A 27,238-nucleotide genomic window follows, 5' to 3' on the forward strand; every position below is an offset into this window, starting at 1 on the left:
TATATGTGCATTGTGAAATGATCACCACAGTAAGGTAATATCCGTCACCATATGTTGTTACAGGATTTTTTTTTCTTGCGATGAGAACTTTTAAGATGTCCTCTCAGCAACTTTCAGACATGCAACACAGTGTTGTTGACTATAGTTGCCATGCTGTACTTTACATTCTCATGACTTATTAATTTTATAACTGGAAGCTTGTACCTTTTGATTTGCTTCGCCCATTTCACTCCCTTCACTCATTTCTCCCTCCACCTCTGGCAACCACTGATCCGTTCTCTGTATCTGTGAGCTTGCTTTTGTTTGTTTTTCAGATTCCACATGTAAGTGAGATCATATGGTATTTGTCTCTCTCGGTCTATTTCACTTGGCATGATGCCCTCAAGATCCATGCATGTTGTCAAAAATGACAAGTTTCATTCTTTTTTATGGCTGCATAATATTCCTGTGTGTGTGTGTGTGTGTGTGTGTTTATATCACATTTTCTTTATCCATTCATTCATTGACAGACACTTAGGTTGATTCTGTATCTTGGCTATTGTCAATATTGCTGCAAAGAACATGGGGTTGCATATATCTTTTTGAATTACTGTTTTCTTATTCTATGGATAAATACCTAGAAGTGGAACAGCTGGGTCATATGGTAGTTGTATTCTTAGTTTTTTGAGGAATCTCCATACTGTTTTCCATAGTGACTGCACCAATTTACATCCCTGCCAACAGTATATGAGAGTTCCCTTTTCTCCATATCCTCGTCAACATTTGTCATTCCTTACCTTTTTGATAATAGCCATTCTAATAGGTTGGAGGTGATAGCTCATTGTGGTTTTGATTTGCATTTCCCTGATAATTACTGACAACTTTGAGCATCTTTTCATGTACATGTTAGCCATCTGTATGTCTTCTTTGGAAAAATATCTTCAGATCCTCTCCCCATTTTTTAATCAGGTTGTTTTGTTGTTGTTGTTGAGTTATATGAGTTCTTTATATATTTTGGAAATTAACCCCTTATTCAATATTGATTTGCAAATATTTTCTCCCATTCAGTATGTTGCCTTTTTGTTTTGATGATGGTTTCATTTGCTGTGCAGAAGCTTTTTAGTTTGATGTAGTCTCACTTGATTATTTTTGCTTTTGTTTCCCTTGCCTTTGGAGTCAGATCCACAAAAATATCTCTAAGACCAATGTTGGTGAGTTTACCACCTATGTTTTCTTCTAGGAATTTTATGGTTTCATATCTTGCATTCACGTTTTTAATCCATTTTGAGTTAATTTTGTTTGTGGTGTAAGATCATGGTCTAGTTCCATTCTTTTACATGTAGCTGTCCAGTTTTCTCAGCACCATTTATTGAAGAGTCTGTCCTTTCTCCATTCTATGTTCTTTGCTCCTTTGTTGTAGATTAGTTGTCCATATATGTGTGAGTTTATTTCTGGGCTCTCTATTCTGTTCCATTGATTTATGTGTCTGTTTTTGTGCCAGTACCATACTGTTTTGATTACTATAGCTTTGTAGTATAGTTTGAAATCAGGGAGCATGTTGTCTCCAGCTTTGTTATTCTTTCTCAAGATTGTTTTGGCCATTCAAGATCTTTTGTAATTCCATACAAATTTTAGATTTATTTGTTCTAGTTTTGTGAAATATGCCCTTGGCATTTTGGTAGGGATTGTATTGAATCCGTAGGTTGCTTTGGGTAGTATGGACATTTTAACTATTAATTCTTCTAATTGATGAGCCTGGAATATTTTTCCTTTTGTGTGTGTGTCTTCTTCAATTTCTTTCATCAGTGTCTTACAGTTTTCAGTGTACAGATCTTTCACATCCTTGGTTAAATTTATTTCTAGGTATTTTATTCTTTTTGATGCAATTGTAAATGAGATTATTTTCTTAATTTCTCTTGCTCATAGTTTATTAGTATATAGAAATGTCACAGATTTCTGTACCTTGATTTCATATCCTGCAACTTTACCGAATTCATTTATGAATGCTAACAGTTTTTGGTAGCATTATGCTACTTTGAAGTGGGCAGCTCAGTGCCTCTATCTTCCAATGCTTATAGTGAAAGGAGGGTTCAGGTTATTTAAAACATGAGGTGCCACAGTATGAATATAGCTGGTGTGTGGGCAACTCATTACCCTTTCAATCAGCATACAACTCACATGGCATCAACTAGTCAGCCAAGAATTTCATTGTGTGTGTTGTAACTAGGTTCAATTTTGTGAAATGGCTTATTTTCTTATACGGAAGTACAGGTTGACTGACTTTTTTGGAAAATACCTCAGTGATTACAAATTGTTTGTCTGATTACGTTTCTTTCTCTAATAGAGGAAGGAGCAAGAACATCATCCTCCCAAGTAGAGGCTACTAGGTCAGAAGCCTACATACCTGTACTTGTTTCCGATTGGAAGATCCTTGACATTCTTGGATTTAACTTTTATATGTACATATACATATACACATACATAGATATGTGTGTATATACACATACATATACCTATATTTACATAATATATGTATCTATGTGTGTACATACATATACACATACATAAACATCTACATGTACACATGGGTATTCTTCACAGACAACTTAAAAGTCCAGGTGGAGAGTGTGGTGGCGAACAGGCTGAAGGAGCTGTGGGATGAGAGGTGTGGGTGTGGGTGGAAAAAAGATGAAAAAAAAAAAACTCCAGGAGGTGAAACATGATTTATGATATTTAGTGTTTGCATGGTGAGACTGGTGCGTCAGGGCAAGTGAATTAAGAATGAGCCCAGTTAGCATCCTAGTGTCCATTCCTGAGCATCTCTCTCTGTATTTTAATTTTTTCTTTCACTTCTCATTAAATTCTAACAGCCCTAAAAAAATAGGTATTTTTATTCCCATTTTCAGATGAGGAAACTAAAGAAATTTTATACTAGAGTTGTAGGCAGGATTTAAGGGTAAGGAGGGTCTCCACCCCGATCCCTGTGAACGGTCTGCTGCTTAGTCTCTCGTCCAGTTATGACATGTGCAGGAGACCCCACGGCAGAAAGTTGACACCAAACAGGGCGGTAGAGAGGGGCAAATTAATTTCTTTCTTAAATTCAAAAGTATGTACCTTTTGCAAACTGAAGTACCATTAGTTCCCATTTGCTTCTTTCCTGTGCAATCACAGCATCTGAACAAATGACTCCTTGTCTTCAGTCTGCTTTCAGAAAAGAAAAAAGATTACATAGAGACTATGAAAGCACTTGATGTTCAAGGGGCACACGACATTAGTTTGACGCTAGATGGTAATAAATATTCGGCTGCTTTTGCCTCACCCACATACTTAAGAATTGTGACATTTGCAAGTGCATGTTCCAAAGTCATATTGACTAATTTTATTTTTGGCAACAGGAGAGCAGTCTTGGTTTTATTCCTTCCTTTATCCTTATCCTAGACAAGTGTTAGCTGGAAAATGCTCATTTATCTTTTTCTGATTTCCACAAATCATGGCCTTTCAAACTTGATTATAAATGAATGGACTTTAAGCTCACAATTATATGTTTAGTTTATATTCAGGGGAATTATAGGAGTAAGGAGAAATATTTTATAGGCAGAATGACCTAACAGAAGTGTAATTTGTGGAGACTGGTTTTTGGCAGATGTGTTTTGAGTAGAGTGTAGAGGCCTGGGACTGGTGTTGGAAAGACTCATGGGAAGGGACAAATGCCAGTGATGCAGAGTTCCACCTTGCTGGGCACTTGACAAGGGAAGTCAACCTGGAGATAAAAGAATAGACCTCAACAGAGAACTGAAGAGAGAATTAGTAAAATTTGACTGCTGATAGAACTTATAAACAAAGCGTTAAAAAAAAAAAAGCACCAATATCTAAATCATAGTTAAATCTAAGAAATGGAGCACAGTAGATTTAGAAGTCAGCATAAATGCAGACAATACCTGAAACATTTCCAATGGCAATTTTAGCCCTAAAAGCATGAATATAATGACAGGAAAAGAGTAAAATTAGTTATAATGCTTAGAAAAGGATGTTTGGGCTGATGGTACATAGAGAACAAGCCATTCATAGTTTCTAGGTGTGAGAAAAGAAAAAGACAGTCATTTTATATGTTTTTACTGAACATAATTCTTATTCATGTTACCTTTTTTTTATAATGAAGTATTTTTATATACAGAGACTGATATAACAAAGACCCTCTGAGCTCTATCCAATCCTGTTTTAAAGGATTAAAATATTACAGAAGCAGCTGAGGCTCCCTGTATACCCCTTCTCTGTCTACTCTACCCTCCAGAGGCAATCTCTATCCTGAATTTGGTGTTTATATTTCCTTCTTTATTTTTATGCTATATATATATGTGTGTATATGTATATAAGTATATATATTCATGAAAGATGTAGCGTTATTTTGCATATTACCAAACTTACGTAAGTGCTTAACCTGTTCTTTGAATCAGTGATTTAGTGAAGACAGTTCTGCTCAAATTAAGTTCACCTTTGCCCTGAAAATGAAGTGAATAGGTTTGACTTACCTCCAACCTCAGTGATTGCATTGATAAGACTGTTGCTTCTCAAACAAAGAAACAGCTGAGCAAATGAGGAAAACTATTTGGAGTCACAGATTAATTATTGATGGAGATAGAAATAATTTCAGGAAATGTTTGCTTTATGGTGAAAACTCAGGTCTGCATAATCAGTCCATGGGATGAGTCACATCTTTTTCCCTAGCTAGAGTTTTTCTTTGGATTCCTAAACTAATGAAAGTCTGAAGGCTATCCTGGGAATTTAGATTGTATACCAGGGTTTCCAAAAAAGGAATCTTTAATCTCACCTTTGTTTCATTCTTTAAGCTATATGGGATGTTTTTCAAACTAAAGTCAATTTACTTTCTCCCTAGTTGATGAACATCTCTATTGTACTCAGTAGTACAATTAGTGTCCCAGTAACAGCTTGAAAAGGAGAATACCGACTTAAAAATCATTACTTCTTTAAAACAATGTTCTCAGTTGAAACCTACCAGTTATTTAACTAAGACTTTGGGTCTATCTTAATTTCAAAATACTGTGTTCTAAATGTAAAGAAAACTAATCTTTTGGGGGAGGTATTTTGGCTAAAAGCCTGTGGAACAAGAAAGAAGTATGTGTCTGCATTATTAACATGATTCAATGATGCCCGATGGCTTTGTTAGACTTATTAAATGCAAAATATAATTGAGGGGCCTTATTTTGTTCTACAAACCAAGAGTCCAGCCAACCCACCAACCACCCAAACAAACAAATAGAAGTCTGACACCTGTGGCTTTGTAAAAAAAAATTTAGGTGTTGGTTTAATTTGTGAAATGTGATGTCTGTGCACTAATGGACATTACACTACCTCCTTAGAGAATTGGCAGCGTATCAGGTGTCTGCCGAGTATTTTCTGAAACTTATGGTGTCGTTGTCTGTTTCTAGTCTTGACTTTAAGGCCATAGGGACACAAGATGTGAACAAAGGAGACCTGGTGTGAAAACTGGGGAGACCTCTTTTCTTTCACCAAGTTACCTGGGAATGTAGAGAAGTTACACATTTCTTTGAACCTGGTGTTTTCATCGGTAGAACAAGGGTGTGGATGGACTCCCAGGGATCACTGAAGAACAAGGCTGTTTGGTAGAACAAGACTGTTAAGAAAAGCTCGTGTTCGAACACATAAAAAATGGGAGATGGATAACTCTGATTTATATATACAGAGATCTACTGATGTTACAATAAAACACCCATAAGACCAAATCCTTGCCCTCGGTGAGCTATGGTCCTACTAGGATACGCAGCATTCACTCATGACACCAGCTCTAACTAAGACTGTAGCCAAGTCATTTCACCTTGAGTATGTGCTTTACATTTGTGGAGAAAGGAAGAGAAGACAACAGAGAAAGTCCTACTTGTCCTCCTGCCTTAGTATCGAAAAGGAGCTTGAAAGTGGAGGCTGCAGCTGTCAGAGTAACTCCACTGATTTTGCCTAATGTGATAGGAGAAAGAGCTATAGAGTAATGTTCTTGGCAAAAACAAAAAACAAAAAACCCTTCTATTTTAACTTTTGTGTTAAAATAAAGAGGTGATATTTAGTAGAAAGGAATGTGGTCTCTGGAATCAGATTGCCTGGATTTGAATCCCCAAATTCATTACTTGCTAACTGTGTTTTTAGGCAAGTGACCTAAATAGTTTCTCTGTGTCTGTAAGATGGGAATGATAGTAGCACCTACCCCATAGGGTTCTCATAAGATGCAAATAAGTTAATACATATGAAACTCTTATGATGGTACCAGGCATAAAATAAGTACTCAAGGAATGCCAGCTATTACTGTCTTAATAAAAATACATAGGTGATCCTCAAAGAGAGCCTAGTAAGTAGAAGTACTGTTCACTTCATAAAGATGACTATTGTATTAAGTTTGAAGCCACAATTACTTCACTTCAAAACTCTGTGGAAGTGAATGTGTCCGATATAATACAGAAACCCCTTCGAAGGGTTTTCATAAGTCCTGTTGTACTTGACTGGAGAAGAGATGAAATACGAGTGTAATACGAGTGTAATATGTTTATACTATCTCTTTGTTCATACTTTATGAAAGTCATCAGCTTTGAGTTTTTGTAGAAAAATAGGAATTTAATCTTTTTGTACTTAGAGGTAAAAGGATAGATTTATGTATTTTAAAGTACAGTTGGCCCTCTGTATTTGTGGGTTCTACTTCCACAAATTCAACCAACCAAGGATTGAAAATATTTGGGAAAAAAAAACTCCAGAAAGTTTCAAAAAGCAAAATTTGAATTTGCCATGTACTAGCAACTATTTACATAGCATTTACATTGTATGAGGTATTCTAGAAATGATTTAAAGTATACAGGAGAATGTGTATAGGTTGTATGCAAATACTACACCATTTTATATAAGGGGTTTTAACATCCTTGGATTTTGTTATTTGATATTGATATTTGGAATCAACGCTCCATGGATACTGAGGGATGACTGTATCAATATACATAGTTTGTACTAATTTATTTCAAAATACATTCTCATTTATCAAACTCCATAGTTTCACTTTGTTTGTAATAATTTGCAAGATATAGTGACATGTTTATATTAAATATTGAATTTTATGAAAAAACAGATATAAGCCCTACTTCACTCTTCTTTATGTATTTGATAAGCAATGATTTTTTTTTCTTACCTTAGATTATGGAACAGCTAAAATGGAAATGTCTCAAAATTAATAAATTCAATTAGAATCAAAGGAACTATATGCTATTTTTTGTGTGTCCTAACAATGTATCCTAGTTTTGCACTCAATACAGTATTTTTTTTTATTATTTAGACCATTCCAGAGTTGACTTTTTTTGATTCCAAATTCCTACTGTTTTGGGTCATGTAAAAAATTGTGTTAGCAGCATTTGGCATGTCTTTTCCCTTTCCTATACATATTTTGCACAGTTTATGGAAATAGTTGATAAAATTATTTGAGTAAGGACAATTTTGGTTAAAATAAAGCTAAAAGTAGAGAAGTCAAGGGGAGTACTCACACCGTTAATAAAAATTCAGATGTCAATTTAGGAGCTATTTCTCGTCAGACACTCTGTTTGCTGTCAGAAACACAAAGATAAGTAAGATTCAGGCGTACCCACTTGGAACTCACAAGCAAGTCAGAGGTTTGTGGCTGTAATCAAAGACGAGGTAAGGAGGTAAGAAACACATGGTCAGAGAATTACAATGCTTTCAGTGTTGCAACATTCAGAAAAGGTGGCTTTTTGGTGTAACTAGCATTTGACACAAATCCCAAAGGAGGAATAGTGTTGCAGTACAAGGACAGGATGAGTGGATAAGATGGAGAAGGGCCCCCGGATAATAACCGGGGACTTTAGTGGACAAGCTCAGTATTGTTTAAGTGCCCTGGTATTGAAAAGAATCCCCAATGCAGTCCTTCCCTGTTTCCAGTTTTGCAAGCAGCCCGTTTCTATTCATCAGGACAGAGAGCGTTCTCATCATGCGGTGTCCACGAATGGCCCCTTGGTCAGAAACACCATTTCAGCTGAATACACTGTCTTCAGTTTTCAGGTGTATAAAATCAGGAAGAGGCAGCAGAGCCTAATGCTTAAGAGCTGGGATGTTGAAGCCATGCTGCCTGGTCCGTAGTCCCCGTGCCCTCCCTCACTAACTGTGTGACCTCCGGGCAAGTCATTAAACCGCACTGTGCTTGTTTCCTCATCTGAAAAACACTAGGGATGATGTTAACAGGACCTACCTTGTTGTGTGGAATAGTTTCACTAAATGACTTTCTACTTGTAAAGTGCTTAGAACAGCTGCTAGCACAGAGCAAGCACTCCAGAAATGTTGTAAAGAAAATAGCCCATGTGCTACCTTCCTCTCTCTAGGATGGTGTGCTGAGTTGAGCTCAGGGGGCTTGCTCTGGATGTCTTTCTCTGCTTCTGTCTCCTCTATAGATTAGGACTCCTATGCCATGTGAGTGACACCTGGCAGTAAGACACAAGACCTCAACGCTCTGATTCCCTGCTTTTATGGCACATTTTATTAGTCTTGATTTTAACAAAGAGCCCTTTCAGCCTTCCTGCATAAGGACAATAAACCAGATTCAGTGGGTGGTAGTTTTTACTAGCTTTCCATTCTAATTTTCAGGCTTGATGGATATAAAAGATTTCCATGTCCAAATAAATGTAGTGGAACACATCTAGGCAGAGAAATGCATGCTAATTCTGTGGAATTTGAGAGGGGGCTTTCGAGTCAGTGCCACACTAGGTTTGTGTCCTGGTTTTGCCACTTAGCAGCAGTGTGGGCTTGGGCAAGCTAATCCCTAAGGCCTCTCTTTCCAATAGAGGTTCCTAGCAGAGTTGCTTCCTCGTCTGGGATCTTTCTGGTGATTCTCTGGTGATTCTGAGTATTCTCTACCCACAGCTTGGGACCCAGCTCCTGGTTCTGCAACCAGGCTCCAAAATGGGGTGGTTGTTCTCGCTCCTGTTTTCTGTGTACTTTTGAGTTTATGCTTTCCTTAACAAAACTCCTCTTCTGCCTGTTTAGTGCTACATTCATAAAGGCACACAAGTAAATTCATGCATTCACATTGCCATCTTTAACCAGCCATCATCTTTAAGTTTTTAAAGAAACATTCTTTAACTGTATTTCTCTTAGCATGACAATGGTGTCTTTTTTTATTTTGAATTTTATTTATTTTTTTATACAGCAGGTTCTTATTAGTTACCCATTTTATACACATCAGTGTATACATGTCAATCCCAATCTCCCAATTCATCACCCCCCCACCCCCCCAAGGCTTTCCCCCCTTGGTGTCCATACGTTTGTTCTCTACATCTGTGTCTCTATTTCTGCCCTGCAAACTGGTTCATCTGTACCATTTTTCTAGGTTCCACATATATGCATTAATATACGATATTTGTTTTTCTCTTTCGGACTTACTTCACTCTGTATGACAGTCTCTAGTTCATCCATGTCTCTACAAATGACCCAATTTCGTTCCTTTTTATGGCTGAGTAATATTCCATTGCATATCTGTACCACATCTTCTTTAATGACAACGGTGTCTTTTAAAATTTCTCTGTAAGAATAAATTTAATGCTTCCCTTCTCCAATCCCTGCTTCTATTAATATAATCTGAGAATTCATCCCTCGATTATTGTTGTTAAATATTTTGTATTAAATTGCCCCTTAAGAACAATAGCATTTAATTGGGCAATGAAATTTAGGGCAATTAGTTATGTTCTTAGCAATAGCCCTTTTGTTCTAAAATTATACTTTTTGAATTCTTAATTTTTATTTGTATCTCGGTGGGGTAGAATTGACCAAAGTAATTTTTTAGTAATAGTTAAGGAGTAATGTATTTTCAGAGCTTTTGAATATGTGAGAATATTTTTCATATTTCTTTACAAATGAAAGGCAGTTTGGTTAGCATTAGCTCTCTTTGATGGAACCTTCTCTCTCTTCTGTAAACTTAGTGATGCAAAGGAGAATTTAAGACGACTGGACATTGTTCCTTTGATGGTGACATATTTCATTTGATTAGTATGTTGACTTGTTTTTGTTTTCATGCATGGATATTGAAGGATTTCTTTTTAACCCTAAGATTCAAAATTTGTCAGACACATATACACTATCAAATGTAAAATAGATAGCCTAGTGGGAAGCAGCCGCATAGCACAGGGAGATCAGCTCGGTGCTTTGTGACCACCTAGAGGGGTGGGATAGGGAGGGTGGGAGGGAGACGCAAGAGGATCAGCTCGGTGCTTTGTGACCACCTAGAGGGGTGGGATAGGGAGGGTGGGAGGGAGACGCAAGAGGGAGGGGATATGGGGATATATGTATACGTATAGCTGATTCACTTTGTTATACAGCAGAAACTAACACAACAATGTAAAGCAATTATACTCCAATAAAGATGTTAAAAAATTTTAAAAATTTGTCAGAATGTGGCTTTGAATTGATATTGTTTGGGATACAATTTGGTCCTTATTTCTTCTTTTCAGTTGGTTTTTTCTTTTTCAGTTGTGTGTTTGATTATTACTTCTGTTTAAGTCTGTCACATGTGTTTTCTCAGAAGCACCTGTAATTAGACTTAGTTTTTCTGGTCCTCCAGATCTTGGGTCTTCTTTCATCTATTGGTTCTTTTCTCCAGCCCTATAGGGGTGTTTATCCTCTACATCAATGTTTTAATTTTAAGCAAGATGTGTCTACGTTGTTCTCCCCACTCCCCCTCATGTGGATAATATTGTCACTTCATTTTTTACAATCCTTGTATTGCTTCTTTGTTTCACTTATAATCTCTTTTTATCTTGCCCAGTAGTCTTTTTCTAATTTATGGCTTTCTACTTCTGTTTTTAGGGGACGTATTTTTTTAGGGGACATACCTTAACAGCACCAAATACTTCCATAAAAATTACATCCTTTCCTCTAGGGAGTTAGTTTTAGGAGATGATTCTTTCTTTTGATCTTTAGCATGCTCTTTTCTTTCTGTATTTATGCAGTACTTCCTAGTAGACCTGCGTTGACGTTTAGATGTTTTTTCATTCCTGAATTTGGAAATATCCATCTAGACCTGCTTATAGAGAAGATGCATGCATTGACCTTGACCCCACTCTCTGTCCTCTTTTTTGCTAGTAAAAGTCCGCTTTTAGACCTCTGCCCTTGTAGCAGGTTGATGTTGGTAGGCCTTGGCCCACTTTTCAATGGACCAGAAGAATCTCATGTAGAGCAGCTATCTCCGTTTCTTGTTCTCTGTCATTTATATGGATTATAAGAACTCCAACCTCCAGAATGTGACACCACCGTGGATCATCTTTCCCCTTAGTCATCTTTTCTGTAACTGAAACTCCCAGGATGCTAAGTACTTCCTTTTTTTCCTCACTCATCTTTTGAACAGTCACTAATTGATGGGGTGGGGGGATTCTCCTGCTGCCTCAAAAAGTATCATTCATGACAGAGAGCTGTCTAGGTTTCTGACTGGCAGATTTTTGCATTTCTGTACAAATGGCAGAAAGTGGAGACAGGAAGATATACTAAGATTTTCCTAATTCCTTTTTTAAGACCCATGGCTTGTTTCTTGTTGCCTCTAATTACATTTTTTAAATCTAATTTTATTCTTTTTTTCTGTTGTAAAATTCTCTGATTCTTGCAGTAGGTTGAAGGTCATTTCTTCCTTTTTTGTGGTTGCATGCACCTTTATTTACCTTTCTTTTCATAGATATTTTAGTAGGAGGTTGAGAGAGGCTCTATCAGGGGCTGGTAGCTAGACACCATTTAAAACTGTTAACTTACATGAAACTACACAAATTTAAAAAAGGACTTTCCGAATGTGGCAAAATGCTTGAAAATTTTGCTTCTGTAGATATTTTGTGGAAATAAAGTCTGCCTTATAGATATTCATCACAGGTTGTTATTCAAATGATGGAGGCATTCATGTTCCTGTAATACAACCTATGTCTTATGAAAGTGGGGTCATTCTATGAAAGAAAATGTAGTTACATGAGTGATTGTAGGGATTTCAGTGACTTCCATAAATTTTTTTGTCATCCATAAAAACTGCCTGATCTGAGTGTCTTAGAGTGGAAACAGCTGTTATAAATCATTTAATCTAGGAGTTGGAAATTCAGTTGTCTTCAGGGGCCAGAAAAATGACTGGCAAATGCGTGAAGTAGGTTGGTTTAATACAATCAGGAGTGGGAGGGGCTCAAGAGGAGTGGAGAGTACTTGTTCCACCAGATCCTTAGGCCATCAATATATCAAAACAGTGTAAATATCAGAAACAGTATAATATAAACCCACTCTCCCATTATAGAGATGGAACTGAGGTCAAGGGATATTAGTAGATATGCTCGAAGTTAGGAGAAACTATGTATCTCGACCAGAACCAGCTATATAATTTGCAGGGCCCAATGCAAAATAAAATATGGGGCCCCTTGTTCAACAATTATTAAGAATTTCGAGATAGTGACAGCAAAACATTAAACCAAGCATGGGACCCTGTGTAACTGCACAAGTTACACACCCTTGGAGCCATCCCTGGTCTTAACTTCTGATTTAGAATTTGTGCATCCCAACAGAAGGAAGCACACAGATACTTTTCACCCATAACCACCAAAAATTGATAATAGAGATGGGGTTAAAATTAAGTCCTTGACTTTGATACCGCAGTATATGAACTGCCCTTCCTTACAAGAGGGCTTTTGTAAGAGGTTTTAGAATCATTGCTTTTTGTTCCTTCCTGAATTCAGGCTTTATGGATTATTAGTTGATGGTTTTCAACCCTTAAGTTCAAAGCTCTTCTCTCAGTGTTAGTTCTGACATGATTTCCAGCATGTTTGCAGAGTCAGTCAGTCCAGGAATAAAACTCAGGGACACTTGTGTCTACCATTGGGTCTTACTCAGCTCTCTGAGGCCCCCTACCATAGTTCTTACTTCCAAAGAGCTGTCATCTCTTCCAGAAAATTTTGTCTGTAACCTGAATCATCTCCTAAAATAAACTTTTCAAAAAAATCTTATTTGTTATGGTCACCAAAGGGGAAGGGGGGGAGGATAAATTAGGAGTTTGGGATTAACATATACACACTACTGTATATAAAATAGATAACCAATAAATATATATAAATATAAATATAACCTACTGTATAGCACAGGGAACTATACTCAATATTTTGTAATAACCTATATGGGAAAAGAATCTGAAAAAGAATATAAGAAAATCTTATTTGAAATTTTTACATGGCTTGCAAACACAAAAAGCAATTTGCCTCCTGACAAATTAAAGTTGACTAGTCACTTTCTCCTTTGTGTTCAATTACAACTTGTAACCCAAGATATCATGAACAGCATGACCTCAGGAATGCTATTTAGAGAAATCAATCAGTTTTTAAAGGCACAGCTATTCACACTCAGAAAATATAAGAAGTAAAATCGGGAATTGAGTACCAGGATAAGAGTTTTTTTCGTAGTAACCGCATATATACACACACTATGTATATAAGTTATATAAAGTCTTTATATAAAGTCTCGTATTTTAAAAGACTTAAACATTCAATTCATTTGTCATCGAAAGAGAACTTAAAATTTTTTCCTCATTAAAAAAGTGAATGTCTAACAGCTAGACATAGAGTTTGGGATGGTATAAGGTTGTTGTTAACAGTTGCACATCAGATGGATGATTTGGATTCCAAATGGGTTCCCTTAGCAATATCCAGAAAGATGCCAATAAAAATTTGTTAAAAGATGAAGGAAAAATATGTTACCTGATTTAAAAATATTATACCTTTTATTTTTAAAACAAATATGAACAAAAGTTAAGTCATTTACTTAATATCTGAAACAGGCAAAGAATTCAAAGCTATTTTATATACCTTCATATTTGTAAAATCTGTTCGTTCATGAGCGATGAACAAGAGGAGATTCACATGTTGGTAGAAGAGAAGATGAGCAAATGGGCAAATACAGTAACTGAGTGAAAGAAAATTTGTTATGAATATAATTATCAATATTTAAAATATTTGCAGTATGCCATGCACATAAGTGTATGTGTTTAGCCAGAACTGAAATCGCTCATTAAGTTTAATCCCTGGTTGGGGCAGAGGTGTGTGTAGGGGGGGTTCATTTAATGAACTTTTTTCACTCACGTATTTCAGAATGTGCTGTGAAATATTTAAATTGAATATCATAGAATTTTTTTTAACCTTTCCACAGGTGGAAATTTTCATTTGGCCTTTATATATTTACCTATGGAGTCCGGTTCCTGAAAAAGGTAGGTTCTGTCAAGTTACTTTATGTAATTCTTATGTAACTGTAAGCCTCTGTCTCATTTTTTATGTTGTGGCAGTAGTAGAATTTTAAACAATCATAACACACTTGCTAAGAATTATTTGTACATTTTTCTTTCATTTATAAAAATATTGGCGGTTTATTCTTTGTAGTAAACAACTTTCAGGCATCTGCCGAAAATACTTTTGAAAATAATCTGTTTTTCCAGTGATAGATGTTACTAAGTCCATTGACCACTCTAGTTGGTTATTTGCTACCTATGGGCATTAGAACCTTATAAAATCCATCTCAGGCTTGGAAAGAATTTAGAGTTTCCACATCACACATCACACAACTTGAAAACATCACTTGTGGCATTTTGTGTTATCACTGTAGCCTTTATCAGTAGAAATTAGAGTTTAGTGTCTTGCAAAGCTACCAACAGGGTAACACCAACTGCCAGTGGAAAATTCAATTCCTTTTATAGACTGTGTTCCCTGGCTGCTATTTTGCTCTTCTGCATGAACAAAGGCACCTTTACCTATGAAAGCAATTCTTTGAGGCCGTCATAGTCTTTTTCTTCTGATTTCAGTGCTTAATGGCACTACTAACAAGTTAGGCTGCTTAACTTCAAGTCTCACAAAGACGTTCTCACAGTCATGCAATAGTGAGTAGGCAGAAAATGGGAAATTATTTTAAAAAACGTTTTATGGTATTACCCTTTAAAGTGATATCAATGTTATCTTTATTTAGCAAAAAAATTTTTTCAAACTGGGGCATTGGGCCAAGTGGCACGCCTTACTAGTAAATTCTCATGTAAATGTTGATATGAAAATTGCAAATACGTTTTCATTTTTCAAGTCTGAGTTGTAAGATATTGTCTGCCCTTGGCAAATTCTATTATAAATAATAGTTGTTTCCCAATATCATATTTTTCTAGAGGAAATAATTCTTTTTACTTGTCTTTTCCTTTAGTAACTGCACTTATTTTTCACTTAATAAGACTACATGGCCCAGAGGTCACTTGAATAGATTTAAAAGAATGAACTTCACTCTGTAAAATTTCTAAGTATGAAGACATTCTCAACTGGGGTAAATAAATGTGGTGGAAAGTGCTTATTTTGGAACCCTACTGTTCTAGTTTTCAAATTTATGTATCTAGGGGAAAAAATGGAAAGAATGGCTGTAGAGCTTTTATGCTTCCAACTTGACTACCTTGGAAGAGGAAATAGCTTTGGATGGAATTTCAGCTGATATGGGAGAGCTGGGCTTCATGGGAATGTCGAGTTGCTAACTGAGGTCACAGTTTGGAACTCACGTCGGGTTCTGTTGGTGAAGGGCTTTGATGGTGAGCAAGGAGAGATGGTGAGAGCCAGGAGCACTTTTTTGCCCTTTTCCCTAGATCTGCAGGATGTGGTCTCTTTTAAAAGCTCTCATTCAGCAAGCCTGGACATCTGTCATCAGAACAGGAAACGCTTTGACACTTAGCTCTGCTTCATTCTGTCCCTGACACAGACGGAATGGAAGGAGAGTAGTTTTCACCCCCTAGTCTTCAGTGGCTCTGTAGAAGGCAGTAAAAGGGCTTGTCAATAGAATGTTTGCCTGGAAATTGTTGTTCCTTAAACTATAACAGTTTCCTTTCAGCTACCTCTAGATATAACAAATGCTTGAAAATGAAAGGAGAAATAGATGTTGTTCTTCTTGTTGGATTAATTTGTATTTGGGGTTTCTTCCTTTGATACTCTCTAAGAAGCACTCAGTTTTGTATGAGCTGTACAGTTTAGTGTTTAGTCATACTGCGAGATAGAAAAGTGTGCATAGACTCCACATGAGCTAACTGGGAAGGACTTCATAAGCTATCTTGTCCAACTCGTTCATTTCACAGCTGAGGAAGCAGAAGTCCAGAGAGGGTAGATGGCACTCCAGAGGTCATACAGTGAGTTTATGAAAGGGTTGCATCTCAAGTGAAACGCACACTGCTATCTCTTATTCTAGTACTTTCCCCACTTTACCAGCCCACCTTAACCTCATGACTTCCTTTAGTTAAGTTAGCAAACTTAACCTAATGTAGTCGTTGTTTCTGTTTAGAACTTTAAATACTTACTTTAATGGATATTTAAAATATGTTTCTGGTAGCTTGTTGGAATGGACAATATATTTGCCCATCTAACCAAAAGGAAAAGAAATTATTATGAAGGCAGCACCAGAAATAGTCAAAACAAGGTAATTCCAATTTTCACAATACTCTAAATGTTTTAAAATAAAATAGCAGGGTAGTGGACCAATTTTAAAATATGAAAGGCCACAGCTGCTTCTTATTCCCAGCATCCAAAATGTGGGTCATTACATGTGCTGTTAGAAAAATACCTAGGCAACTTGCACTGTCCAATTTTCTTCTGCTTTTAGGTCAAATGAATCTGATACGTCTCATCTTCTAGGGTGTATTAAGTAACCTTAAGTACCCTTTCTACCCTGAAATTCTATGCTCCCGTTAAAGAGATATTTACCAAATGCAAAGTACCATGCACCCATGATAGAGAATCTTGGAAAATAAAAAACAAATCAATTAATAAAAATTTTTGAAAACCATAGAATTTTAGATGTAAAAGTTATCATGCCTATCATCTAAATACCTCATTTTGTAGATGAGGCTATGAGGTATCAAATCTCTAGTATAAGAATAGCTTGAGTTTTCTCTGCCATATTCAAATACATTCAGGCTGAATACTTAAATTTTATTAAACGCTGTTACCTTTCCAATTTGAATTGGCTTAATCCTGTGGGGAGAACATATATATTTTCCTGGGTTTACCAAGTCATCGTAGATTTTCAGTGTATATATATGACCGATTTAAGTGCCCTCAGTTTAAAAATATTCTTTGTATTGAGAAATAAGGCAGTTGAGAGTTTTTAAATACATATAAACTAGGTTTATGTCAGTACACACTTGTGCGGTCTTAGTCTGAGCCCTCTGAGAAACAGACACCAAGAAGAGATTAAATGTGTAAGAAATTGATTAGGGGAAGTGTCTATAAGAGAAAATGGGGAGGGAGTTGGCCGGGAGGCTGGAAGAGCCTTCAGACCACAATGTATGTCTGACCATGTGTGCGGGAGAGAGGGAAAGGAGGAAAGTGTGGGTGAGCCTCTAAGAATGCTTGCTGTGCCTTTCTAAGAAAAATTCAGTCAGGCCACTGGGCAGTCCTGGAGCCACAGTTGATCATCGAAGGAGACCTATGTCTCCCAGAAATGGGCTCGCTGTAGTATCCCTGTTGTGCTCAGTCATAGGCTGCCAGCAGCCTGTGGGCAGCAGGGCCTTCATGCAAATACTGCTGTGGATTTTACTGCACAGCAGCAGGGCCCTGAGTCAGCCACAGTCCCAGCAGTCCAAGATCTAAGAGGTGCATTCTCATGGTTGCCATGTGTGCTTAATTTTTAAAATATTCCAGCTTTTCTGAAGAAAGGATACATCATGGAATAAGACCTTACGCAACATAGAAATGGTTTTCATATGCAAGGTATCTAGAAGCATAGAGAAATATTTATCTATTGTCCTTTTTTTTTGAATTTTATTTTATTATTTTTTAATACAGCAGGTTCTTATTAGTTATCTATTTTATACATATTAGCGTATACATGTCAATCCCAATCTCCCAATTCATCCCACCACCACCACCCACCCGCTTTCCCCCCTTGGTGTCCATACATTTGTTCTCTACATCTTTGTCTCTATTTCTGCCTTGCCTTTTTATCATTTTATTTACTGTGCATTGATTTCCCGTCCATTATGTCATAATTCCTGTAGTTGATGTGTGAATGTATCTTTGGAGCAAGACACAGGCTGGCTTCACACATGAGTTGTCTCAGGGTCCCGGGCACTCACCTCCCTCTTGTACTGATCCAGTTTGGGTGATAAGTTATGTGGTCACCCTAAGAATAGTCTTTGCTTTCTCAGCTCCGAGCCCCCTTTACAGACAGCAGTTAACTCTGATGATGGAAGTAGACCCTAGAAGGCATTGACCTTACAGACATGTCACTGAACTATTAAGTAAAGTCATCGTTGGGTTAGTAGGAAATATTTAAATAGTTGAAAGACATAAGCCTGTCTCAATAGTCTGCTCCTGTAATTGCTGACACAAGTGACCCTTAGCCCCATGAATATGATTAGCAGAGACAAGTACTTTCATAAAAGAAGACCCAGAATTACTTCAGGTGCTCTGAAGTCCCAGAGCACAAGGTACTCATACAGAGTAACACATTTTTCTAGGTCTTGAAAGGAACCATATGTCAAGCCTTTAAAAATAGAGTAAGTTATCTCTCATTTACTGTTACCTTTTTTTCTCATTTGTAGATGGAAGTTTATATTGAGTGGAGTTCTTTGAATACTTTTCTTTGAGTTCCTTTACTTATTTTTAAAAACTATGGTGTCACAGGAAGGTCATTAGATATATGTGCAATTGGGACTTAGGTAAATATTTTTTTCCATGTAATCTACATGTTAGGCTAATATATTTCCAACCTTTTGACCATATGGTGCATTTTATATCACAGTTTTGTACACATGCATGTGTATGATTAAAATAAAGGTTACTCAAAATATATCTATACCTAACCTCTGTATCAGTCGGGGTCTGTGTTAGGAGACGGAAACCACAGGAGTGATTCTTGGGGTGACTGTAATGTGAAGAATCATTCACCAAGAGGGAGCCACGAAGACTATGTTACTCAGAGTAATCGATCTGCTGTTTGCTACCTGTCTGCCATGAGATAAGGAGCTTGACTTGAATGTAAATCAACTCACCGCTTCTTTTTTGGGAGACTCTACCTCTGAAGAAAAGTCAGCTGAGCTGAACAGCGCTCTTCACGATGTAGTTAACTGACATTCTAATGAAACAGTAACAAACGCTTCAAGGACTGGCGCTGGTCTGCCCACAGCACTTTGATCAGCGCTGCACTGAGGTATCATGGAAGCGGTAATGGCTGGAAGAGGCTACGGCTCTGAGGACGGGGGCTTATAGGAAGAGGCTGGAGCTATCGGAACCTAGATGCTCCAAGGAGGAGCCGTGGAGCTGGACAAGAAAGCGCTGACCAGCTGGTATGTCTCAGAAACCACCATGAGGCTGGTTCGGAGAATGAGGAAAAAGGGCAACCAGCTGCTACCACTGGGATGGACTGTCACTGCTGGGCTGCAGATGCCTTGCTGGAGGGCTCAGTTGGGGTGGGGCTGAGGGAGTGGTGGTAAGAATGGGAAGCAAAACAGAAAGGAGCACATTCGAGCTTCCTCTTGCAGTCTTCCCGCTCCCTCTAGTGCCTTCCTGGAGTCAAACTCAGCAAGGGACTAGCTCCTTGGAGCCAGCTCAGGTGTCTCCACAATATCTTTTTTTTTTTTTTAACATCTTTATTGGAGTATAATTGCTTTACAATGGTGTGTTAGTTTCTGCTGTACAACAAAGTGAATCAGCTATACATATACATATATCCCCATATCTCCTCCCTCTTGTGCCTCCCTCCCACCCTCCCTATCCCACCCCTCTAGGTGGTCACAAAGCACTGAGCTGATCTCCTTGTGCTATGCGGCTGCTTCCCACTAGCTATCTGTTTTACATTTGGTAGTGTATATATGTCCATGCCACTCTCTCACTTCGTCCCAGCTTCCCCTTCCCCATTCCTGTGTCCTCAAGTCCATTCTCTACGTCTGCGTCTTTATTCCTGTCCTGCGCTTAGGTTCTTCAGAACCTTTTTTTTTTTTTTTTTTTAGATTCCATATATATGTGTTAACATATGGTATTTGTTTTTCTCTTTCTGACTTAGTTCACTCTGTATGACAGACTCTAGGTCCATCCACCTCACTACAAATAACTCAATTTCGGTCCTTTTTAACAAATAACTCAATTTCGTTCCTTTTTATGGCTGACTAATATTCCATTGTATATATGTGCCACATCTGCTTTATCCATTCATCTGTCAGTGGACACTTAGGTTGCTTCCGTGTCCTGGCTATTGTAAATAGAGCTGCAATGAACATTGTGGTGCACGTCTCTTTCTGAATTATGGTTTTCTCAGGGTATAGGCCCAGTAGTGGGATTGCTGGGTCGTATGGTAGTTCTATTTTTAGTTTTTTAAGGAACCTCCATACTGTTCTCCATAGTGGCTGTATCAATTTACATTCCCACCAACAGTGCAAGAGGGTTCCCTTTTCTCCACACCCTCTCTAGCATTTATTGTTTGTAGATTTTTTGACGATGACCATTCTGACTGGTGTGAGGTGATAACCTCATTGTAGTTTTGATTTGCATTTCTCTAATGATTAGTGATGTTGAGCATCCTTTCATGTGTTTCTTGGCAATCTGTATATCTTCCCTGGAGAAATGTCTATTTAGGTCTTCTGCCCATTTTTGGATTGGGTTGTTTGTTTTTTTGGTACTGAGCTGCATGAGCTGCTTGTAAATTTTGGAGATTAATCCTTTGTCAGTTGCTTCATTTGCAAATATTTTCTCCCATTCTGAGGGTTGTCTTTTCATCTTCTTTATGTTTTCCTTTGCCATGCAAAACCTTTTAAGTTTCATTAGGTCCCATTTGTTTATTTTTGTTTTTATTTCCATTTCTCTAGGAGGTGGGTCAAAAAGGATCTTGCTGTGATTTATGTCATAGAGTGTTCTGCCTATGTTTTCCTCTGAGAGTTTTATAGTGCCTGGCCTTACATTTAGGTCTTTAATCCATTTTGAGTTTATTTTTGTGTATGGTGTTAGGGAGTGTTCTAATTTCATTCTTTTACATGTAGCTCTCCAGTTTTCCCAGCACCACTTATTGAAGAGGCTGTCTTTTCTCCATTGTATATTCTTGCTTCCTTTTTCAAAAATATGGTGACCAGATGTGCGTGGGTTTATCTCTGGGCTTTCTATCCTGTTCCATTGATCTGTATTTCTGTTTTTGTGCCAGTACCATACTGTCTTGATTACTGTAGCTTTGTAGTGTAGTTTGAAGTCTGGGAGCCTGATTCCTCCAGCTCCTTTTTCTTTCTCAAGATTGCTTTGGCTAGTTGGGGTCTTTTGTGTTTCCATACAAATTGTGTACTTTTTTCTTCTAGTTCTGTGAAGAATGCCATTGGTAGTTTGGTGGGGATTGCGTTGAATCTGTAGATTGCTTTGGGTAGTATAGTCATTTTCACAATATTGATTCTTCCAATCCAAGAACATGGTATATCTCTCCATCTGTTTGTATCATCTTTAATTTCTTTCATCAGTGTCTTATAGTTTTCTGCATACAGGCCTTTTGTCTCCCTAGGTAGGTATACTCCTAGGTATTTTATTCTTTTTGTTGCAGTGGTAAATGGGAGTGTTTCCTTAGTTTCTCATCATTAGTGTATAGGAATGCAAGAGATTTCTGTGCATTAATTTTGTATCCTGCTACTTTACCAAATTCATTGATTAGCTCTAGTAATTTTCTGGTAGCATCATTAGGATTCTCTATGTATAGTATCATGTCATCTGCAAACAGTGACAGCTTTACTTCTTTTCTGATTTGGATTCCTTTTATTTCTTTTTCTTCTCTGATTGCTGTGGCTAAAACTTCCAAAACTATGTTGAATAATAGTGGTGAGAGTGGACAACCTTTTCTTATTCCTGATCTTAGAGGAAATGGTTTCAGTTTTTCACCATTGAGGCCGATGTTGGCTGTGGGTTTTTCATATATGGCCTTTATTATGTTGAGGTAAGTTCCCTCTATGCCTACTTTCTGGAGGGTTTTTATCATAAATGAGTGTTGAATTTTGTCGAAAGCTTTTTCTGCTTCTATTGAGATGTGTCCACAATATCTTAATAACTAGCCCAAACTTCCCATTGTGCTGCATTCTGTGATGTACTCTGACAACTTACTGTAATTTATTGTATTACATTTTAAAACTATGCAAATTGCCACTTATTATGTTGACTTCATAACTAACTAGGGGTGAAAACCCATGGTTGAAAAGTACCCAGGCCAACTGAGCACTTTGCCTGTTCCCTTAAACTTTCTGAATCTGACGTGAATTATGGCATAACTTTTCATTATTCATTGGGTGTGCTTTTCAAAGTTCAGCAAGGAAAGCTAGAGTGTTCCTCTGGTGTCATGCTTCAAGGTGTTCCCTTTTCCTTATTGGTTCACTTGGAATCTTTCTGAAATGGAAACAGCATTGACATCCTTTTGCCTATTTTGATAATGAAAATAAAAATTGTCCAGTCATTAGAATATGTGTCCATTAAAATTTTATTCTTTGTGTTATTTTAAAATTTTGAAATTGCTTGGAGCACATCACTTGTTTAAGGAGGCTTGATACTGACAGTTTTACCTAAGAAAATGGCCCCATCAAGTAGTTTTGTTAAAAAAAAAAAAAAAAGTGCTCATGACATAGAATACGATGGACATTGGGAAAGGACCCTAAAGATCAACTGTCTAAAATTTCTCATTTCAGAAAAGAAGAAACAATTTTCAAAGGATGAATTGACTTGCCTGAGGCAAAAATCGCAGCCAGTCTCGTGGTCTTTAAAATTTCTAGGTCGGTTAAAAAAAAAAGAAAAGAATTAGAAAACAAGTTTCAAAAATCTAGCAATTCAAGAAATATTTTAAATTTTTATTAGTAAATTTACCTAACTAAGAAATACAAGTCATATCACTATGGGAGAACATTAAGTTAGAGGTCAGGATTGAAGTTTCAGTCTCTGTTCTGCCAGTTGTGCTTAATAGGACCTTTGCTCCCTGAAACCTCATTTTTTTTCAACTGTCAAATGGGAAGATGATGCTTGCCCTGGCTTCCTCGGCTTGTGTGTAGGAGTGCTGTGAAGCTATACAGTACTTGGAAAATGTAAGGCATAATACTAATTAGTACTGATTTAGAGGGGGCTCTGTTGAGAACTGTGAATGCCTAAGTCTCCTGCAGTGCTTTGACATGAAGCTTTTAAATATTGTTCTGCTGGCGCCTCCTAGTCCAGTGAGATCCTTTGTCATGACCATGCTTTGATGCTTGCAAATAAGTAAATGCGCTTCCTGGAATGGAAATTATCTGGCGTGACCTGAGGAAATTGTCCTTCAAGGCTTCTCCTTACTGTATCTTCCTTTTCCCTTTCTACCTATATCTATCCTCTTGAATATATTTTGATTCCCTCATACCTTTCCTTTGCCCTTCTGTGTTGACTTGTGGCTGGTATCCTATCTGAAGGGAAAATTCTGAGGCCAGGGAGAAACTGAGGATAATGTGATTCAGTGAGGACCCTGAAGAAGGAGCCAGAAGACCTGGCATTAATCAGTTTTGCAACCTTAAGCAAGTTACTTAGTCTCTCTCGGACTGAATCGCTACATCTCTAAAATCAGTAATGTAGACTACGTAACTTTTTTTTATTATTTTTCATTTGATTATTTTTTAATATATATATATAATGTAACATTTTAAAAACTCTTATCCCATAATTCAGTGAAGATTTTGAAATAGCTGATCATATGGCAAGCTGGTACCTGTTTAGAAAGCAAAATAGTGATATAGAAGAATCACCTTAAGTATGGTCGTATACTGTGACTCAGCAATTCAACTCCTATGAATTATCCTGAGGAACAAATTATATGGAAGCAAAAAATATACATGTATAAAGTTATTATTGCAACTTAAAGAAATGCATATGTATATATATATACAGATACATTTGCATGCAAATTATAGCAAATCCAAAACAGAATGTAAAACAATCTTAATGTCTAATATTAGAATTGTTTAAATTGTTATCAAAGTGGCAAAATAGCATGCAACTACTTAAAAATAATAACTATAAAATTACTATGTTATTTATAGTTCTAGTAAAGTATTTAGTAGAACTTTACATGAAAATGAGTAACAAACTCATTTGTACATTTTGCTGTGATAATCCTATATATATAGCAAATGGAAGGTAATAGGTAAAAATGTTAAGATTCCTTTTAGAGAGGAACTGTGGATGGTTAATTTTTTTCAAATATCTTTATTAGTTTCATTTTTATTAAAAAAGTTAACCCTAAGATGTAGGAATTAGGATGGAAATGATTGTGCATAATTTATGAAATTGTGGGTTATGAGAGAGTTTGCAGTTGTAACTTTTAACAAGGAGAACATTTTTTTTAAGTTGAATTCCATTTAAATGGCAAAGACATATAGAAGTTTCATCAAAAAGACTCCATCTGTTCCCATTTGCCTAGTCCTCACAGCCCTGATCCCTGGATTTTCTCTCGGGGGTTCCCTGAGATCTTATTGCCCAGAATGCCCCAGAATGGCCCTAGCATAGACTTTCCAAGGAGCTTTTTTAGTCTCCAGTGGGATTCTGGTAAGATTTAAGCTGTTTTTCAGATTTACATGGCCTATATTAGATAATAACCTGGAATTCTTCTCGATATAGTACTTTAAAAAACTTCTCTCACAGTGAAAGTCCCACCTCCTTTGGAGTGGGGTAATGCCTTGAAAACACTCTTGGCTTAGTGCATAGCCAGGATGAAATTTTGCATCACTGATAATAATCATAATCATAATAATGATAGCTATACTGTGCTGAGCACTCACTGTGGGCCAGGCATTATGTTGATCACTTAGCATTCATTTCTCATGTGTTGTACAGTGTAACTCCTCATCCTTATGCATGAAGAAACCAAGACTAACAAAGGTTCAGTAATGTGTCCAAGGTCACATAACTAGTCAGTGGCAGGGCTGAGATTTAAATCCAGGTATATTTGGCCATATAGTCTACTTGTATCCAGGCTTCATTACTCACTGAGTAGATCTACTGGGCTGACGAGGATTAACCAGTGACCAAGGAAAAGCAAAGGCTCCGTCTTTGAACCGTATTCATATTCAGAGCACAGAGTTAAATTTAGCGATTACATTCAGAAGGTCCAAATCAAGCATCATATTTGCTTCATTTTTCTGCTTCCAAATGAACTCACTTCGGCAAAGCCGAGAATTGGTGGCTTGCTGTATTCTTAGTATATTTGGATCCTATTAGAAACTGTCTACTAATTTTCCAACTGGGTGTAGTTGTCCCTTTTCATACAAACAAATAATGTAATTATGCAATACAATTTATTCTCTCCTTCTGTGATGCTTAGTTTCTGCAATGTGACTAGCAAACTGTTAATACACTATTCATAGTAACAACCTGGTTGGGACAACTCAGTGTTTTCTGGAGCTTGGGAAATGTGAAATTGTTCATTGCCTAGAATAAATTAAAACTTGTTCAGGTGATAAAACCATTTCATCAGCCCTGAGGTTATAGCTTATAGCTTTTAATTTAATGAGATGGCACTAGTTTGATTTCGGTTGTGTAGACTTTCCGTAAAGAGCATCAAGAAGCCTTTTACCCACGTTTTCGCTTTGTGTTCAGGCTTTGTCTTGAGAGAACGTCATTTCACACCCAAAGCTTTCTTCAGGCGGTGAGGTGGAAAGATTTCAGGACTTGCAGGAGTTCATGAAGCTGATGTGGGAGGAGGAGGAGGTGGTGCTTGTGTGGATTCCCAAGTACAAGTGGCGACTGCTGCCCTACTGAGTGATACTTGCCCTTAGATAATTATTTATACAAGGGTTTGTAGACTTGGTGCTTGATCAAACCATGAATCTTATCTTTTCAGCTCCCTTAATAAAATATCAACTTTTTAGAAACTCTAGAAATAAAGGAAAAACTAACTTATAGTTCAGAGGCTACTAAAATAACCCTGATTTAAATATGAGGTTCATTATTAGACAGTCCCCTAGAGGCATAGACTTAAACTTCTCAAAAAGTTTGGAGCTGAACTTGACTATGAAAAACATTGGTCCTCATTTATATGCTGTAACAAAGCTAGTGCTACAGGCTTCCTTTGGCTGAGGGTAGTGGCTGAGAATTGGATTGCATTGCTATTCCTCTCCTGTTTCCCTGGGGAATAGAAAACTAGTCACTCTCGGAAGAGTTCAGGTAATTTGGTACGAAATACTGATCCATGTATCAAAATCTGTACGTGCACATTCACTCTGCATTAGCTGAAGCATCAACTGACACTTAAAGGAAAATTCTTTACTGAACTCAAAAAAGAAAGCTTTCTTCTTTTTAAGGTTTGTTTTACTAGAATTTGAGAGCTAATGGCTTTCACATAGAACGGTCATCATAATAAAACATTTTCCTCATCAACCATAATGAAACAAACCAGATGTTCTTTGCTTAAAAACAACAGCTTTCTGGGAGAAGTAATGAGATGTTCTACTTCTGCAACTGGTGTTTTGTCCCTTCGGGAAAGACCCAGTCTTGGCTGTGAGAGGTGGGGTGATGGTACTTAGGACAAGGATACGGAGCAGAGCCGCAGGCATTCCGAGCTGACCAGCTCATGCTCTGATTATAGCTGCACGTGTGACTCTGAGAAACTGGCTCAAGGAGCATCTCAATACTGGCTCAGCTGCAGTTTTCTGTAAGGTGGGACAAATGGCTTAGGGTTTTGCTTGGTTTTTGCCGCCTTCTCCTTTATTAATGCACGTGAGACTGGGCCTTCCTGCTAGAGGCCATTGCCGTCGTTGTTTTAGGAATTTTTTTGAGCAACAGTCTGGTGATACCAGTCACCTCGGAATGACTTTTCCAAAGCACAGGGAAGATGGCCATTTTGTCCTCAAGGAATTCAGGCTTCTGTAAGGCAGTGAACAGTGGAAAGAATAAAATAATTTTTTCAGGCAGAATGAATCTGTAGTGACAGAGGTAGTTGTATGGGAGTGGGCAGGAGAGAGCCTGCTGGAGTGGTAAAAATCTTCTCGATCTTGGTCTGGGGGGTGGTGGTGACATAGGTGTCTATGTCCTGACTATGTAGACAGATGATGTTAAGTGTATACACATATAGACGTATGTCAAGTTTCTGTACTCTTAGGTTTATGCACTCCAACTGTATGTCAGTTACACTTCAATAAGAAAACTTAATAATGGTGTCTGGTCACCCTGTCCCTGCCATATAAAGCAGCCGCTGCATGTTGCTGAGTGCA

General features: G+C 37.4%; 1 protein-coding gene across 3 annotated transcripts in view; it reads left to right on the forward strand.

The window, feature by feature from the left end:
• Nucleotides 1-27,238, forward strand: part of CERS6 (ceramide synthase 6) — a 318,012-nt gene that overhangs the window by 168,550 nt on the left and 122,224 nt on the right. For all 3 annotated transcript variants that reach the window (XM_082465153.1, XM_082465155.1, XM_082465154.1), the window contains exon 4: nt 14,203-14,260. In XM_082465153.1, coding sequence (XP_082321279.1) covers nt 14,203-14,260 — 58 coding nt within the window. The remainder of the gene's footprint in view (nt 1-14,202; nt 14,261-27,238) is intronic.

Source organism: Balaenoptera physalus, assembly GCF_965194825.1.
Source record: "Balaenoptera physalus genome assembly, chromosome: 6".
Taxonomy (NCBI): Eukaryota; Metazoa; Chordata; class Mammalia; order Artiodactyla; family Balaenopteridae; genus Balaenoptera; species Balaenoptera physalus.